Below are 17,920 nucleotides of genomic sequence, written 5' to 3' on the forward strand. Positions count from 1 at the left end.
ACTGTAGGTGAAGCCACTTCAAATAAACTCAGGAAATGTTCAGGACACCTGGACACCACACAAAACTGCCAGGGACCCGAGCCACTGCACAGCTTTCACCTCCTCAGTCACCCTCCACCTCATTCTAGCAACCTGGCACGTCCACACTGTTCCACAGGCCATGGAGGGTAAAGAAGCAGCTGCCAAAATGGGAAGGAAGTCTTGGGGAGAGAGGAGGAGGGTCGAGGTGGGTGTCAGAAAGGCGAGAATCAGAAAGATGGGCAGAGCTGAAAATAGGCAAAGGCAGGGCTTGATCTATAGTGAACATCTTCAATATCCCCACTACACTCCTCCCCCACACAGACCACCTCCAGCCACCCCCCCACTTCAATGCTTCCGGGGCTACGAAGGGTGGGGATTCCAGCTCCTTTTGCCGCAGTGCGGAGGTTAAGCAAGGCATGCGGAACGAATTTTCCGCCTCTACCTGAGGTCACACTCTTGGGCACATGCTGTCACTGGCTGCTAATGCACACAGCCAAACGCTCCAGAGGTGGACCCCAAAAGCAAGGGCGAGTGGGAAAGCCTAAGTTTATGTCCATTTCTAGTTATTTTAACAGCTGAGCTCTTGCTGTGTGGGCATGCGTGTGTGTGTGTGTGTACAAGCACTAGAGTAACTAAGAAGGGCCCTACATACCCTAGATCTCACACAGGCAGATGTTCCGGTTCAAGAGCCCACCACTGGCTACACACGCTTAGCCCTGGAGCCCAGGGGAGGAGAGGAGATATCAGTAGAGGCAGGCAATGGGAAAGGAAGAGCTAAAATATGTGAAAGGGGATGGAGGAAAGAAATCAGGGAAGGAGGGAGAGAAACTGGAGGGAGATGGAAGAAGACAAAAGTCTATATGGGAGGGGGGCCACCAGGAATAGCTGCCTCATCCCTAACTCAGGACTGGGATTTCCTTTGTGGGCTTTTCATGCCTCTGGTTGAGCGTAAAGGATCAAATGCACAGGTGAATCCAGGTTTTTGGGGCCTGAGGCTCATACAATTGAGAGAGGTGCTCTAAGAAAAAAAATATATATATACAAAATTAGGTACCAGGCTTTGGAAAATATAGGCTCTGAGGCTTAAACTTCAGTACTGGCCTCATGTAAGCCACCTCTCATCAAGTGAGTTCTCATGTGATAAACGTAATTCGCAGTGCAAAGCCTACAGGAATTAAGTGATTATTCCCCCAGGTTTTTCTCTGTATTTTCTTCCCCCTTTTTAAATTAAGAATTGTTTTGGAAAAAAAAAAAAAGACCCAGTCATTAGCAAGAGGGGGAGTCCTGTCTGCAGAAAGGGGTAAGAATCTAAATGCCTCAACTGCTTAATGAGTCTGCACCTGGATTTCCGCTACCACTGAGGCTGGGAAAGGGCAGGTAGCGGCAGGTCCTGGGTCGCAATTCCTCTGGCAGCTTCGCTGCAGCCCTCGCGCCCTGAACTAGTGACCCCAGCGCAGTGCGAGTTTCCGAAGCCCCAAAGCTGTCCCCCGCATCCATCACCTGGCACTGCCAACCGGTCTCCCCATCAGCACACGTGCACCCGCTTCGGCCTGGCTCGCCTCTCGCGCGGCTGGGGAGCAGGAGGCGGCGTGGCTCGAGCGCGACCTGCTTACCTGGGCGGCAGAGGTGGCCACGCTGCCCGGGAGCACGGACGTGATTCCATCCGTGCCCAGCACCACGGTGCTCTGGCTCATATTCACCCAGCCTACGGCCGGGGTACTGTTCCGCTCCAGGGTGCCCTTGCCCACGCTCACGTTCGCATCCCCCTCCAGGCCGCGCAGGGCCGGAATCTTACAATGCAGCGCGTTGCCGGGCCCGGCGCCCCCCGAAGGAGGGGCGGCCTGCGCTCCGTGCACCTCGCTCAAGTCCCGCAGAGCCGCCGAGGCCGCCGGCGCCCGCGGGCTACCGAGTTTGCAAGCCCCTACTCCCGGCCGCTCGGCCTCGCAGGCTCGCGCGTCGGGGAAATGGAAAGTTTGGGCGCCGGTGGAAGAGGACCTTGGCACACGCGGCGGCGGCGCGGCGGCGGCCGCGGTAAGCCCCTGCTCCGGGCTCGTCCTGGGTGCGCACGAGCCATCGTGGTGGCCCAGCGACACCGCCGCCTCCAGGCTGTTGGCTGGTTGTTTATTCATTTCCTTGGGAGCACCGCAATCCTGCAAACATAATGTGAAGTTCGTGCAAAAAAAAAAAAAAAAAAGTCATGGCAGCTTTAAAAATACCTGTATCTACATATAGAGACGTTCACAACTCAGGTCCAGACATAATATCTAGGGAACAAATTGGAATCTGGATTTTTTTTTCCTTCTCCAAGAAAAACTGTAATCATTATTTCTCAGTCTGTCCGTCTTGTGGATAACTGGATGACATAAAGAAACTAATATTCTCCTCCCTGATAGGTGAACTAAGAAAAGATGCAGAAATGTTTTTTGGAGGGGGGAGAAGTGGAGGGTGGAATTAACCCTACAGCCATGAGGTCCTTGCCCTCTTTGGATTTCACATCACGACTGTAGGGTGCCCACGTTCCCATCACCATTGTAGAAAGATTCTTTAATTTTCCGCCCCATTTCCTTTGTCATTCAACAATGCACATTGCTTTTTTTTTTTTTTAATAAGCGATAAACAAGCTGCGGCCACAAAAGCTGATGCCCTGGCACCTGCGAGTGTTTGAGGCCAAATTGGTTGTGCGAATCCCAGCACTCCAAAACCCACCCCCGCCCGCCAGGTGGCAAAAGCAAGAATAAGGATAACGACCAAAATAACAGTAACAACAACCCCACAAGAACAGTAATAAACCAGATTTCAAACACAAGGTAGTAACTGGATTTATCTTACACAACCTACATTTATTTCTAGATTCCCAGATATGTAAAAGAACGTGAGAAGTTTTTATCCACCCCCCAAGAATAACTATTCACAAGAGTTTAATATCCATGCCCCTACACTGGCTTGGGAACCAAAACTCACGACTAATTTTCATTTGCTTTCTCCCAATTGAGGTTCAAATGAAAATAACTGCCAGCGGTGTTTTTTCCATCCACTTTCTCCCCTCGTGTTATCTTTCAGGGCTTTGTAAATATTAGTTCCAACAATTACTATTATACTGTAAGAATAATCATATTACCTTCACCTCAACCACACACCTCCCATCTAACCTTCTTTCACAAACGCACAGATCGGAACTCTTTAATCTGCACCAAATCTAAATTAATCTGCTCCAAATCTAAGTATCTCAGTTCTAGCCAGCATTCTTATCTCAGTAGCCTCTAGGACCCACAGCGGCTCTCCTCAGTACTGGCACCTGGCTTTTCAGCACCAAGGACAGTTCCCAGAAGAGCGGGGTTGGGAGACACTTCCAACCTCTCAGCTCCACAGCCTCGGAAACCTCTTTCCGACCCCAGGTGATGCTCACAAGTACAATGTGAGCCCCCTTCGCCTTCCAGAATGCACAGAACATTTCAAAAAGAAATGTCCAAAACGAATCTGCCTTTCCTACCCTCGCAGCCCCCTCTCCTCTTAAAAGAACAAAAGCAAACACTCACCATGTCTGAAACGGGCAATAGATTGAAGGCAGAGAGTGAAACCAGCTATGGACAAGACTGGGTTCGGCTCCAGCAAGAGAGGCGCTTTCTATATCTCCTTGGGAAAGGCCAGGTTTGCGTCAGCGCAAAGCAAGGTGCCCTTCGTTTGACATTTTCTTGATAAGACAAGTTTGATAAATCATTACCTCCTTGGATTCGAGTTTTAAAGGGACAACAGCCGAGAGTACGCTGGCCAGTTGTCACTCGGTCGGGAGGGGGCTGCGTGTTTGGCGTGACTCATGTGGGTCTGATTACTAAACCGAAGCCGGCGGGAGGGAATGATAGAAGTTTGCCTCCTCCTAATTAAGGGAAACATGGGAGGGACACGTCCCACTGCACCCAAGCTGAGGCGCAGCCGCCAAAGGAGCGCTTTGGGCTGCTGAGGTGGGCGCAGAGGAAGGAGTTAAATCACTGTCATGGTTCCCTCTTTCTCTTCGGCTAGATCCTGTTGCCACCTCTCCAAACCTGCAGGCAGCGGATTCCGCAATATTACTATAAAGAGATCGAGGGTCTCACGAAGCGACACAGTTCTGCAATGGCTGTACGCACGGTTCCTGCGTTTATAAGGCTGTACCAGCCTCGCGTGTGGGACTTCAGATTCCCACAGCCCACCCTCCCAGCCAACCAGTGTCGGAGAGATCCTACGTTTTCGCTTAAAAATTGAGGTCTAGTGTTTGCATTTCTATTTTATCTCCATTAATACAATTAAGAGAAATCCCTGAGTAAAATTAGGACTATTCTCATTGTATGTTTTAAGCTCCTCTGAAAATATTACAAATAAAAAGGAAATTATTTCCAACACTGACCTGGTTCTTAGGTCACTTTCAAAGTCAAAGGAAACCCATTCTTTCTTCCTAGCCCTCTCAATAAAAATTCACCAGAGCCAGGAATGATTTGGACGCACAAGGTGTTATAGACCCTCCAAATCACCATCTGCTGCAACCAGGCGGCAGGGCTGGCCCACCGAGATGCCACCAGAGGACGTTCTACTGCTCTGTGGCTGGAGTGGAGGTGGCCGTGGCGATAGAAAGATGGACTTTCCTGCTGGTACAAAGCAATGGCTATAATCATTAGAAAGGGAAAACACCTTTACATAGGTGTAGTTTGGAGACTAGTAGGGGATTCGTATCAAAACACTTCCCTTCTCTCCTTTCTGGCCGGGCTCGTTCAGGGGACTCCAGGCCTCGGACATGGGGAGCTACGGAAAGCACTTTGTCCCTTCCCTGCTGCCCGCAGCCGTGCCAACTGCCTAGGGGTCGGCTCCGTCACACTCGACTGGGCCGTCCCCACGCGGCGGGAGGACAATGCTGCGGCGGCCGCAGGCGAGGCTGCGGCGGCAGATTGCGGTGGGCGCCCAGAGCACTGCTGCCAGGCCCCTCCCGCCTCCGTCCGAGCCGCGCGAACGCACGCGGATGCCACAGCTCACTGACTCTGGCCCCTCCAGGGGCAGCCGGCTAGGGACCCACGGTCTGCATGATTATGGAAGGAGGGGAGGTTCCCTGAAGAGACCTTCCTTGTGAGCTTCCTTGCGGGCTTCAGGCCGCTTTTTATTGTAGCTTTAATATTTATTAATCTCTCAAGATTGAACGATCGTGCAAGGGCTTTCCATGAATTACTCCATCTGCCTTAACAACAACCTTTGAGAAACTCCCAGTTTGAAACTGAGGCTCAGAAAGTCGCGTTCGAACCCTGGAGAATCTCGCAAACCCTCTCACAGGGCGGTCTGGGGACCGATCGCGCTCTCCCTAGAGGACCGTTCTAAGGCAAACCCAGCGAGGTAGGGAGCGGGGAGGAAGGGCGATGGGGTGGGACTTCGGTGGGCTCTCGCTGGGGGAGGTCAGGAGAGAAGGCGGGGCCAGGAATCCTACAGGGGCGCTTGCTTCGGCCCTGGTGGGCGCTCGAGAACACCCTGGACTCTGGGAGCCACGGGGAAAGCCGAGGGGCTCTGCTTGGGCGCTTCTTCGGAAACAGTCCCCAGTTTCCAAGGAGCCAAACCAGGATGCGAGAACTGTAAAGGGCAGGCCTGGCAAACCCCCGACTTCCGCACCAGGAGGCACGCCCCTAGGTCGGGGTAGGCCTCCCTCGGCGGGCCCTGGGCCGACTTCCAAGAGGGAGTCGCGACTTCGAAAGTCAGTTTTCGCAATTTGCATTTGAGCCACCCGCGCCAAGTGCCCGGCGCCAGCGGAGCGTCCAGCCAGCGCACCGATGCTCCGGGACGCACTGACGTCCCTGCCCGGGCTGGAGCGAGAAGGAGTGCAAAGAGACGGTGGAGTACTGCTGTCCTCGCCGCCCCGCGCCCCGGCTCAGCCCACCCCCCCGCCCGGGTCTGACGTTTCTCCCGCAGGCCCTCCCTCGCCAAGTGCGCACTCGGTTCCCGCCTGGGGCCCGACGTGCGTCAGGTCCTTCGAAGGCGGTTGACGCGCAGGCTGCAGGGGGGTGGCGGAGGCACTGCTTTGGCTTCCCACCTTCCCCCCACTTCCAGCCGCAAGGTTCTGCAGAGGAGGGGCCGCGTGGAGAGGGGAGGGAGAGTGCGGAGCGGGGAGACCTAGGGGGGTTGCTCTGAAGCCAACGCGGATGCGGAGTGGCGGGCACCAGCCTGGCAGCCGGGTAGGGGGCGAAGGCAAGAGAGAGCGTGCGGGGGCAGGAGGCCAGGGGCGGCCTTGCGCCCCGTTGGGTGTCAGCGCTCGGGAAGCGCCGAGGAGTGAGCCGCAGTATTTAGAAAAACAAGAAGACAAGGCTCAAGTCCTCCGGTTGCGGGCCTCCACCCACGCCCTACGCCGCCGCCTGTTTGGAGTGATAATCGGGCTCTGAGCACCGTCGCCGAGCAGGCCGTAAATCCGCATCCATCACTGAGCAGCCATTCGGTCGGAATTAGCCAGTCACTATGGCCTTAATTACTTTGTCAAAGATGAAAAATAGTAATTGATTTTGCCCTTGATCTCTCTGCTCCCCCCGCCCCGCAGTTAAGCAAATAAATAGCTATTTTTGAAACCCCCTGTCCGCCCAGCAGAATGGGGGGCAGGGGGAGGGGAGTCTACTGAAAAGGAGGCCATTCCGTGGCAGCCCTGACGCCAGTGTTTGTGCCAAGACACAGGGGGCAAACTGGAACCCAGGCAGGAGAGGGCTTGGAGGGCAGCCTTTTGCCTTCAAGATGCTGCCCTCCTCCTCCGCACTAGAGGAGGAGAGAAATGGAGAGGAAACGGCGTTTTACAAGCCCTGGCTCTGGTGTTAGCCAGCCGCTTGTGGTGCCAGCTTCCTCTCGTCCTCAGGGAGGCAGGTGAGAAACAGCTGCCTGGCCAATTTGACAGAAAGGTGAGGAAACTTGCCTAAGGTCAGAGGGCAGAGCCAGAATTTGAGCCCACGGTCTATGTTGACTCTGGTCCACAGTCTGTATCTGTGTTCAGATGATTTTGCTATGGGAGCCATAAACATCTAAAACTTCTATAGATGATGGGTGAGGGGTGCTCAGTGTGGGTTTCAGGTGACATTGATAAGATAGTCAAGAAGCCATGCAGTATTTTTGTCCCACTTGTCTGCTACTGCCGGGTTCCACTGCCGTGTTGTTCTGTGTTAAGAATGTGGGCTCTGCAGACAGACTACACCACCTCCTCGCTCTGTGACCTTGGGGGGAAATTCTCAATCTGTAAAATGAGGATAATAAGAATATGTATTAACCTCCCTCAAGGGTTGTTTGTGGATTAAATGAGAGTATGCGTATGAAGTACCTACACTGAGGCCGGCTGCGTGGTATTCTTGCAATAAGCAATTGTTATTATTCAGACTGCAAGAATTATCTGTTTGAAGCCCCGTAGATTTAGCAAATAAAACAGTTCTTTCTCCCTGGTCCAGAAGCTTTACTATGGGTAGACATGCACAGAATAGAAAGCCTGACAAAGTAGATAACCATTGTGCAACATTTCCCCTCCTCATTCAGTGGTGTGGTCACCCAACAATCAAGTATTTATTCTCATTAAAAGAAAATTGGGAGCATCCTGAAAAAGTATTCAAAGAGGCTGCTAGGAGTGTGTCCTGTTTAGATGAAGGTAAATCGAAACGTACACAGCAGAACCTTAGAACTCTGCAATCAGCTTCACTGTCCAGCTCTCATTTGAACCGCGGGTGTCAAGGAGACACAAACTAATCAAGGAAATCTTCCCTCACTATAACATTTCAGAAGAGTTTGTACTTGGAAATCAGTGGTTCAGCTAAGTAAATAGTCTGTGTGCAAAATGTAGGTCCAAAATCTTGAGACTCAGACAGGCAGGACGCTTGTTCTTGAGTCAGCAGCAGTGATGATTTTCACTTCACTGCAGCAAAACACAGAGCAGTGGGCATAGGCGCAGACGCAGAGAAGTTTAAAACAAGATGCAAAGGACATTCAAGGTCATCTATAGTCCCACAGGCCTGCTTTACAGTGAGAAAACAGAGGTCCAGGGAAGAGAAGTGAGTGCTCAAGGTCACTTGCAAAATAAGAAAGTCTAGCATAATCTCTTTTTTTAGAAGGAGAGAGAAAAAAAGAGCAACTACACTATTTTTTGATGCAGCAACCTCACTCTTAGAAATCTATCCCAAAGAAACAACAGTACAGTGCAAGAATGCTTATTATAGCACAGTTGATAAATGAAGTCTAGGGGAAAAAATATCCACATTAGATCAATATTACGTCTAAAGCATGAAATGATTTTGTAGCCTTAAAAAGAATGGTTTAGAACCATACAGTTGGCTTGGACAGATATTCATGAGGTATTGAATGAGAACAGCAGATGCACTAAAGTGTATATAATATCATTCCTGTGTGTGTGTGTATGTGTGTTTGTGTGTGTGTGTGTGTGTTTTCCAGCATACACACTGGGTAGTATGTAGGATTACTGGTGGGCAGCATGGGCATTGATGTGAGTGGAGAGGAGAGAGGGCAAGAGGTAAACAAAAAAGGAAGAGAAGGAAAAGGCTGTACTGTAAAAAAAAAAACTGGTTTTAAATGGTTCTGTAGAAACTAGGGGCAGGACAGGAATAAAGACGCAGACATAGAGAACGGACTTGAGGACACGGGGAGGGGGAAGGGTAAGCTGGGACGAAGTGAGAGAGTGGCATGGACATATATACACTACACAATGGAAAATAGATAGCTAGTGGGAAGCAGCCACATAGCACAGGGAGATCAGCTCGGTGCTTTGTGACCACCTAGAGGGGTGGGATAGGGAGAGTGGGAGGGAGACACAAGAGGGAGGAGATATGGGAACATATGTATACGTACAGCTGATTCACTTTGTTATACAGCAGAAACTAACACACCATTGTAAAGCAATTATACCCCAATAAAGGTGTTTTAAAAATGGTTTTAAGAAGATGTGGCACATATATACAATGGAATATTACTCAGCCATAAAAAGAAATGAAATTGAGCTATTTGTAATGAGGTGGATGGACCTAGAGTCTGTCATACAGAGTGAAGTAAGTCAGAAAGAGAAAGACAAATACTGTATGCTGACACATATATATGGAATTTAAGGAAAAAAATGTCATGAAGAACATACGGGTAAGACAGGAATAAAGACACAGACCTACTAGAGAATGGACTTGAGGATATGGGGAGGGGGAAGGGGAAGCTGTGACAAAGTGAAAGAGCGGCATGGACATATATACACTACCAAACGTAAGGTAGCTAGTGGGAAGCAGCCGCATAGCACAGGGAGATCAGCTCGGTGCTTTGTGACCGCCTGGAGGGGTGGGATAGGGAGGGTGGGAGGGAGACGCAAAAGGGAGGGGATATGGGAACATATGTATATGTATAACTGATTAAATTTGTTATAAAGCAAAAAAATAAATAAATTAATTAATTAATTAATTAAAAAAGAAGAAAAAATGGTTTTAATTGTCATATGTATAAATTTGTTAAAAAGTGTATAAACAATTTTTAAAAGAAAAATAAATTCAGTACTAGAACCTACTGCTTTAACTAATGAGGATAGTCACCAAACAAGCTACTTTCATTAGGAAGTATTAAGCCTACATCTATTTGACTGTCTTTCTCTGAGAAGTAGAACTCAGAAAAATGAATTCAGTTAATTAAGGATCAGAGCTACCGATATTTGGCTAATCCTCCTTCCTAAAGTCCTGCTGTTTCTGCCTCCTAGCTCTGCTGAGCTGGAACCAGGGCCTAATGAAAACCTTTAGAGAACATAGTTTTGGAAAATATGATGATGTTCTGCTCCCCCCACCCCCATCTTTGCAATGTCCATTAAACTATAAAATAATTTAAACTAAAACAACACTAAACTGAAATTTTTTCTGATTTCTACTTTTTCCATAATGACAACATTGATACTTTTCTGATCAACAACATATTCACTTCTTTCCCTTGCTCCCCGCCCCCCTTTTTTTAATCATTCTTTTGGTAGCCCTGCTTTAATGGTTGCATGTGTTTGGTAAAACGACCTAGTAATCACTTTCCAAGTTTAAGTCTTCTGCTCAAAGTTCCCAAACCCAAAGTTGGGGAAACCATCCTTGAAAGAGAGATCAGGTCCCAAATATATTCATTATTAGAAATAGAAGATTTCTAATACATGGGGTACAAGAGAATTGACATTTTATTAAATGTTAGTAAAGAGGAGTCTTTTTTTTTTTTTTTTTCTTGAATGTGCCTGTTTCCCTTGGCCTTCTGTTGCTGTCCTAGTTAGTGGAGGAAAAAATTTGAGTTCAATGTCATGCAAACCTAGCAGGAATTCCCACAAGTAGAGCAGAATAGAAGCTTTACTGTATAGGCAGTTGATGGAGTTAACTCAAGGCTATTGAGTCAAATCTGAGCAAGGTACAGAAAGACACAATGGTGAGGACAGTGGTCCAGAAAGTGGGACACTGAAAATTCAAGATCTTTTATGTGAGTGGGAGCTGCCAGGCAGCATAGATAGGTTTCTGGGCCTTATAATTTTGTCATTTGGTGGTGCCCTTGTAAATTGGGCTTAGGGGGCCATGGACATGGGCACCAAATTTGGTACTGTTAGCTCTAGTAATCTTCAGCATTCAATATAGCATGAGATCATATCAATGACCTGGAAGAGTCCAGCTCAGTCTACTATCTTTGATAGACAACCCAGAGTTCATTGATCATGATGGTAGTTGCCCCCGGGATGTCACCATTAGAGCCATGAGAGCTTAGAAATGACCCATGATATGTTTAAAAATAATCTCTTAGGGTCTGCATTCCATTGCAGAGTGTTTCTATGTTCTTTCTAAACATATTCCTAGGTGGGGGTAACATGATATGGTGAAAATAGGGCTTTAGAGTTAGACGACTCAGGGGTTTGAATCCAAGTTCAGTTACTAGCTGTGTGTTCTTGGGCAGTTACTTCTCTGAGCCTCGCTTTCTTTTTCAGTAAAATGGGGCTTCTGTCGTAATTAAATAAGATTAAGCATTTGAAAGCGTCTAGTACAGTGCTTGGCACAGAGTAAGAGCTCTTCCTACTGTGAGACAGTGGGTTTTAGTGCGTTTGATTAACACCATTCCACTAGCAATGTAACAAAATGACTCCTTCCTCGAGAGCTTAATATTACTGGATTTGTTGGCCAAATTTCATTCTCCCCATCTTTCTTGATGGGTCATGAGCTTTTCCTGGTGTCCTTTTCTGTTTTCTGAGCTTTTTCTGGTATCCTTTTTTGTTTGCTTTGCTTTTTGTTTTCTGTCTTTCTTAAAAATGCCAGGCACAGTCATGACTCTGCCTTTGCATCTGCAGTATACTTTGCCTGAAATTCTCCTCCCTACAGAGTGAATTCCTAACTACACCTTTAGACTCATTGCCCAAATATCTCCTCTCAGAGGCTTTTTCTGAACAGAGTTAATATCTCCACGCTCCGTGCTTCTCTAGCACTAGTGTATTATAATTATTTCCTAGTATGCCTTTTCTTCTATAGAAGCCACTAGCCACATGTGGCTACATACGATTAAATTAATTTAAATTAAATGTAAGATTCCATACCTCAGTCATACTAACTACCCAACAGCTACTTGCACTGAACATTTACATCATTCCAGAACATTCTATTGGACAGTGCTGTTCTAAATTGTGAAGCCTTCAAAGGCAGAAGAGCTTGATTTTTTTAAAGCCTCTGTATTTCTACTTGTACTGACATACAGTAGGCCCTTAGTATTTTTGAATGAGCGACTTAAAAGTCATAGAATAACCTCTTGGTTTCTTATGTCACCTTACTGCATTCTCTAAATCATATTACTCTGCCTTTTTATTCTTTGTCATTTTGTTTTTCTGATTATAAAGATAATACATGCTCATTACAGAAAATTTGAAAAAGCCCAAAGAAGAACATAAAATTATATATTCCCAACACTCCAAAATATATCCTATTAATATTTTGGTGTAAGACCTTCTAGACTTTCATGTGTATAAAGGTATGGTTTTTGTTTTTATAAAATTGAGATCATGCTGTTCATAGTCTTTTTTTTTAAATTATTTTTGGCTACCTTGGGTCTTCGTTGCTGCCCACGGGCTTTCTCTAGTTGTGAAGAGCAGGGTCTACTCTTCATTGTGGTGTGCAGGCTTCTCATTGTGGTGGCTTCTCTTGTGGAGCACAGGCTCTAGACACACAGGCTTCAGTAGCTATGGCATGCAGGCTCAGTAGTTGTGGCGCACGGGCTTAGTTGCTCCGTGGCATGTGGGATCTTCCCAGACCAGGGCTCGAACCCATGTCCCCTGCATTGGCAGGCAGATGCTTAACCACTGCCCCACCAGAGAAGTCCCCATAGTCTTTTGTAATCTGCCTTTTTTCACTTATATTGTTGATATAGCTCTGCCCCACTGCCATGAAATCTACATTATTGTTTTTAATTGTTGCACAGATTTTCATGATATGAATACACCACAATTTAACTAATAATTATTGTACATTTGAATTGTTTCCAATATTTATTATAAATACTACTGCATTACATATCTATCTATATATGTCTTTGCTCACATCTCTAATTTGGATTCTTAGTGCAGATTCCTAAACATGGAATTATAGTTTAAAGGAATTGCACATTTTTGAGAATTAGAGCCATCTTATTTGCACCTGTTTTGTTTTGTTGATGTTTGCCTCAAGACATAGACATGGAGCTGTGTATGAAGATGTAACCAAGCTCTGAGTACAGGGTGACAGTGTTCTGTGGTTTATTTCCATTCCTCTTCCCAGTGATACCCAGCAATCTGTGAATACCTCTGGTTATAGAAAAGTCATGGGAACATAAAGCCATAGTATGTTTCTATAAAGACTAAACCAGCTTTCTCTTTAGCATAAAGGAATTTTTAAATGGAAAGAATATTACTTGGCAAACACAAATATTTGTAATTGTCAATATGCACAATATTCAAATTTTATATCTATTAGGACCAAACAAATAAGCCCATCTGTTTATACAGCATTTAACTAAATAGTTGTGAGAAATAATACAAACATAGTTAAAATGTGCAGGATTTGTGAATGCTTCCTCTGCAGTGGAAATGCGTGATTCAGGGCTCTCTCTGGTTTCTGCAGATTACATGGATGATGATATGTTTTTCCAAGTCATTAACTTGGGCACAGCTTTGGGGCCAAATGAGAAGCCACATCCAAATCATTCTAAGAGAAGGGGTGATTGGTAGAGCTGACAAAGGAACATTCAGCACCATGGGAGCATTTGGGGAGTGTGATTGCCTGTGGAGACTCATGGTTCAATGAATCCATTGTTTCAGGAAGGCCTGGTTTCACTGATACTAAGAGAGGAAGGTGAACTGTGCACCCACATGTGCTATTTATGTGACAATGTCAAATGACATTTCCAGTGTTTTTTTTTCCCCTTTAGAATGTCATTCTGCCTTTTTTTTCCCCCTGCACCGTACAGTTTGCAGGATCTCAGTTCCCTGACCAGGGATTGAACCCAGGCCACAGCAGTGAAAGAGTGGAATCCTAACCACTGGACCACCAGGGAGCTGCCCTATTCTGCCATATTTTTTGCATTAAAAAGTTTCTGTATGTTACATTAGAGAAAAATATAAGCAAAAAAAAAAAAAAGAAAATAAACATCATCCTACCAGGACCCCTTTTGCTTGCAAGGGACAGAAACCCAATTCAAAAGTAGCTGAAGCTCAAGGTAACAAGTAATGGCTAGATCAAGGTCAGAGGGGAGCTGACCTCAAGGTGGGCTGGATCCCAGGATGCCCACAGCATGAGGACCCTCTCTCTGAGTCTTGGACTCTGTTGGTCCATCTGTCTCATGTTTTCAGACTCATGTTGTAGAAGTCATGCCACCAGAATTCTGGGTTTAATGCTCATGGATTATCATCCAAGCAGAAAGAGATAGCTACATCTCTACATGAGTTTGGGAAGTTTGGGGAAAGGGCCAGACCCTGAGACAAGGCCTTTGATGCAGGTAGAGTATTTGGGAAAGGGTACTAGGGAAAACAGGTGAGGGAGAAAGGAAAGCTCAACAGATGGGAGAAGAGTCAGCATAGTGTTAGTGAGTGAGATACCACTGTGGGCAACTGGAATTCAGGCCTGCTGGGTCCCTCAGAGGCACCATGTGGAACACAAGTCAGAATTCTCCCACCAGGGGATAGGGAAGCCAGGAGGTGATTTGTCCACAGACTTCCATCCCTAATTGGCTGAGGATGATCCCTGAGGGTGTTAATCCCCAGCTCTTGTGAGCACTCTGCACTTGGGCTGGGCAAGTTTCTATAGCACTGGGGAAAACTCTCAGATAGAGAAACAGAGAGACATGGATGTCTGAGGTGGGAAGCTGTCAGTACCCCAGAAATTCTCCAGCACTACTGCCAGCAGACTCAGATGGGACAAAGCAGTGTGGATGGGGCATCAAAACGGCACTTTAGTTTGTTCCCCACTGAGACCAATCACACAGGACACTGATTAGTCCAGGCTCGTGTCCATTTCTTAGGCACAGTGGGGCAGCGTGCTGTGAGTGGAAGCTCCATCCAAAGCATGTGGAGGGGGAAGAAATTTCCCAAAGCAAAGGGGGAGGTAGTCAATTACAGATATCAGAATATGTGCAGGAGAGATGATAGACATCATCATCATCATAATTATAAAAGATATTCACTTCCAAACTTTAATTCTGTTATAGGGTTATAACCATTGAATGTTTCGGTAAATATCCTTCCAGATTATAACTATTTTTAAAAATTTATTTATTTTCTTTATTTATTTTTGGCTGCATTGGGTCTTCATTGCTGCGCGCAGACTTTCTCTAGTTGTGGCAAGCGGGGGCTACTCTTTGTTGCGGTGCGCGGGCTTCTCATTGCGGTGGCTTCTCCTGTTGCGGAGCACGGGCTCTAGGCGTGCAGGCTCAGTAGCTGTGGTGCGTGGGCTCAGTAGTTGTGGCGCACCAGCTTAGTTGCTCCACAGCATGTGAGATCTTCCCAGACCAGGGCTCGAACCCATGTCTCCTGCATTGGCAGGCGGATTCTTAACCACTGCGCCACCAGGAGAGCCCCAGATTATATCTATTTATACATTTTTCCTTCCAAACTGGAAACATGCCATCTATGTATACTTTCACTTTTTTCTTAATAATATGTAATCACTTCAATATATAGTGAACACTTTATATGAATATATTGTAGAAATATATCAAATATATCAGTCAATATATTTAAAATTTTTTGTGCTAAATGATTTGATTAAAAGTGGACTGGGGGGACTTCTCTGGTGGTGCAGTGGTTAAGACGCTGAGCTCCCAATTCAGGGGGCCCAGGTTCAATCCCTGGTCGGGGAACTAGATCTCACATGCATGCCACAACTAAGAGTTCGCATGTCGCAACTAAGGAGACCGCCGGCCGCAACTAAGGAGCACATGTGTCCAAACTAAGAAGCTGGTGAGTTGCAACTAAGGAGCCTGCCAGCAGCAACTAAGAAGCACACATGCCACAACTAAGGAGCAGGCGAGCCGCAACTAAGGAGCCCACCTGCCACAACTAAGACCCAACACAACCAAATTAAAAAAAAAAAAAGTGGACTGGGAAGATGAATATACGAAATCCCCAGTAGCCTCTCTGCCGAGAGGAAAAAGTGTTAGTAGTAGAATTGCGGGCATCAGAGGAAACAATGTTAAAAAGAGCACCAATTTTGGAGTCATAGGGCTTGGGGTTTGAATTCTAATTCTTATTACTAGGTATTTGACCTTGGTCAATGTATTTAATCTTACAAAACCTCATATCTTAACTTACATGTAGTAAATGCTAAACAAAATAGCAGCTCTTACTCTTATCGTCTGTAAAATAAGGACCATCACACCTTACTGACAGCATTGTTATAAGACTTGAATTAGGTCATGCAGGTAATATGCCCAGGAGAGAGCCAGAGACTTAGTAGGTGCTTAATTAATGATAACGTGTTGCTGTGATCCCTTAACCTTATTTTAAGGCAGACTTTCCTGCCAGGCAAAGATTTGGCGCCTTATGTCAAAAGAACCTCCCAAACTCAACCATCTTTACTTGGCCACCACCCCCCCTGAAATTCCACCAATTCTAAGTCCATTTAGTATCATAACCAAGTTTTTTTTTAATTTAACATGCTCCTAGAACAACTAATTACACATTTACATGCTGGTGTAAACTTTATTATATGGCTTTCCTCCTTACACCTAGTTGACACATGAAGTATCCTTAAAGGAAAACCCTAGTTAGCAAAGATAGGAGTGGATAGATAGACAGTGTTGTACCACAAGCTATCGTAGTAGAGGCCCCCAACAGTAGACAAATCTATGCTGCCAGAAGAGAACATGATGATTCTGGACGGGGGAGCTGTCAGAAGAGAGGTATCAGGAGGTGCAAAGATGCCTGAGAAACGTAAACTTTCTCTCTTGTTTTTCCATCATCATTCCCCTAGAATCACTAATAAGAATGAATGAATTTGTTCCAATTGACTTGAGTTCCAATTTCCCATCTTTTTCCCTGGCTGTAGATGGATATGCTCTAAATTAGGTGTCAGATGCCTTGAGTCTAGAACCAGTGAATTGTGCAGCCTTGGATAAATTACTAGCTTCTCTGAGACTCACTTTCTGCAGTTGTAAGGAGATAATCAATCTTGCTGTGCCTAACTCTCAAAGCTGAGGTGAAGATCAAATAAGATAATGGAATGGAGAGAGCTAGGTGGTTGTAAAATACCATGCAGTCATGGGAACTTGAACTTCTGTATTCCAATATTCATGGGCCTGATACCCACACATCTGGGCTGAATCATACAGGGGTGTGTGTGTGTGTGTGTGTGTTGCAGGAGAAGGGTGTTTCTTAAAGAGGAGCATAATCAAGGTCACTTACCTAAGGAAGGGACAGTCCCAGAATGAGAAAAAGATGCCATGAGCCAGATAAGGCAATCTGCTAGCTGTAGTCCCCACTCTTAGTTCTCTTCTTTTCCCATAATAATTAAGTTTAGCTGGGCACATGGCAACCCAGTTAACGATGATGCATCCAAGCCTTTCTTATAGCTCGATGAGCCCTTGTCTCTAACTTCTGGCCAAATAGGACATAAGCTAATGATGTGTGACCTCAGGGTCTTCTCTTAAAATCTTGAGCATATGCTCTCCCTCCCTGCTAGATAAGAGATGAAGAGCCACCACTTTGTACCTACAAGGAAGAGCCACATGTTAAGAATGGCAAGGCAGCCTATCAACCTAGCACCTCTTATCTCTCTGCTATGACATTAAGACAAATAAGTTCTTATCTGGTTTAAGCTGATGACATTTGGGGCTGTTTGTTACAGCAGCTCAGACTTTACCCTAACTAACACACTGGACATTCCATACAACATCAACCTGAGCCTGCCCCAGGTGGGAGCAAGAGTCTTTTGTCAAACTGAGGCAGTGCCCATGCAACCGACTAAAGGATTCCTTGCCTCCTTGACTTACTGGAAGACCAATGAGCCATTTTCTTGAAAGCCATATCTGTCAGCCCAGCCTGCCAAAGTCACGTACATGAGGCAAGCATGGTCTGTCTCAGATTGAAAGCAGAGTGTGAGTCACCACTACTCCTTTATTCTGTGCTGCTGTTGAGCTAGGTTTCCAGAGGCAGAGCAGCAGATTTGTTCATTAGTTGTACCCCACCCATAATGATAATGGGTCTTTGCATGTTTGCTAGGATCCAGACTCTGAGTTTGGTACTTTATATCCACAGCCTTAGGGTACATGGTACTTTTTAGACCAACAAACAGTCTCAGAGAGGTGGAGTGAGTTCCCTGAAGCAACACAGCCTAGGTGATGTCAAGGCAGACTGGACTCATTCTACAGCCTGTGCTTCCTCCACCCCATGCACTGCCTTCAAATAAGCTGCCTACTTCAAAACATG

General features: G+C 46.3%; 1 protein-coding gene across 1 annotated transcript in view; it reads right to left on the reverse strand.

The window, feature by feature from the left end:
- Positions 1-2,255, reverse strand: part of SLC6A5 (solute carrier family 6 member 5) — a 54,224-nt gene extending 51,969 nt beyond the window's left edge. The window contains exon 1 of the mRNA XM_081239866.1: positions 1,635-2,255. Coding sequence (XP_081095992.1) covers positions 1,635-2,150 — 516 coding nt within the window. The 5' untranslated portion in view covers positions 2,151-2,255. The remainder of the gene's footprint in view (positions 1-1,634) is intronic.
- Positions 2,256-17,920: the final 15,665 nt, after the last annotated feature.

The sequence above is a fragment of the Mesoplodon bidens genome, assembly GCF_964165515.1.
Source record: "Mesoplodon bidens genome assembly, chromosome: 7".
Lineage (NCBI taxonomy): Eukaryota > Metazoa > Chordata > Mammalia > Artiodactyla > Ziphiidae > Mesoplodon > Mesoplodon bidens.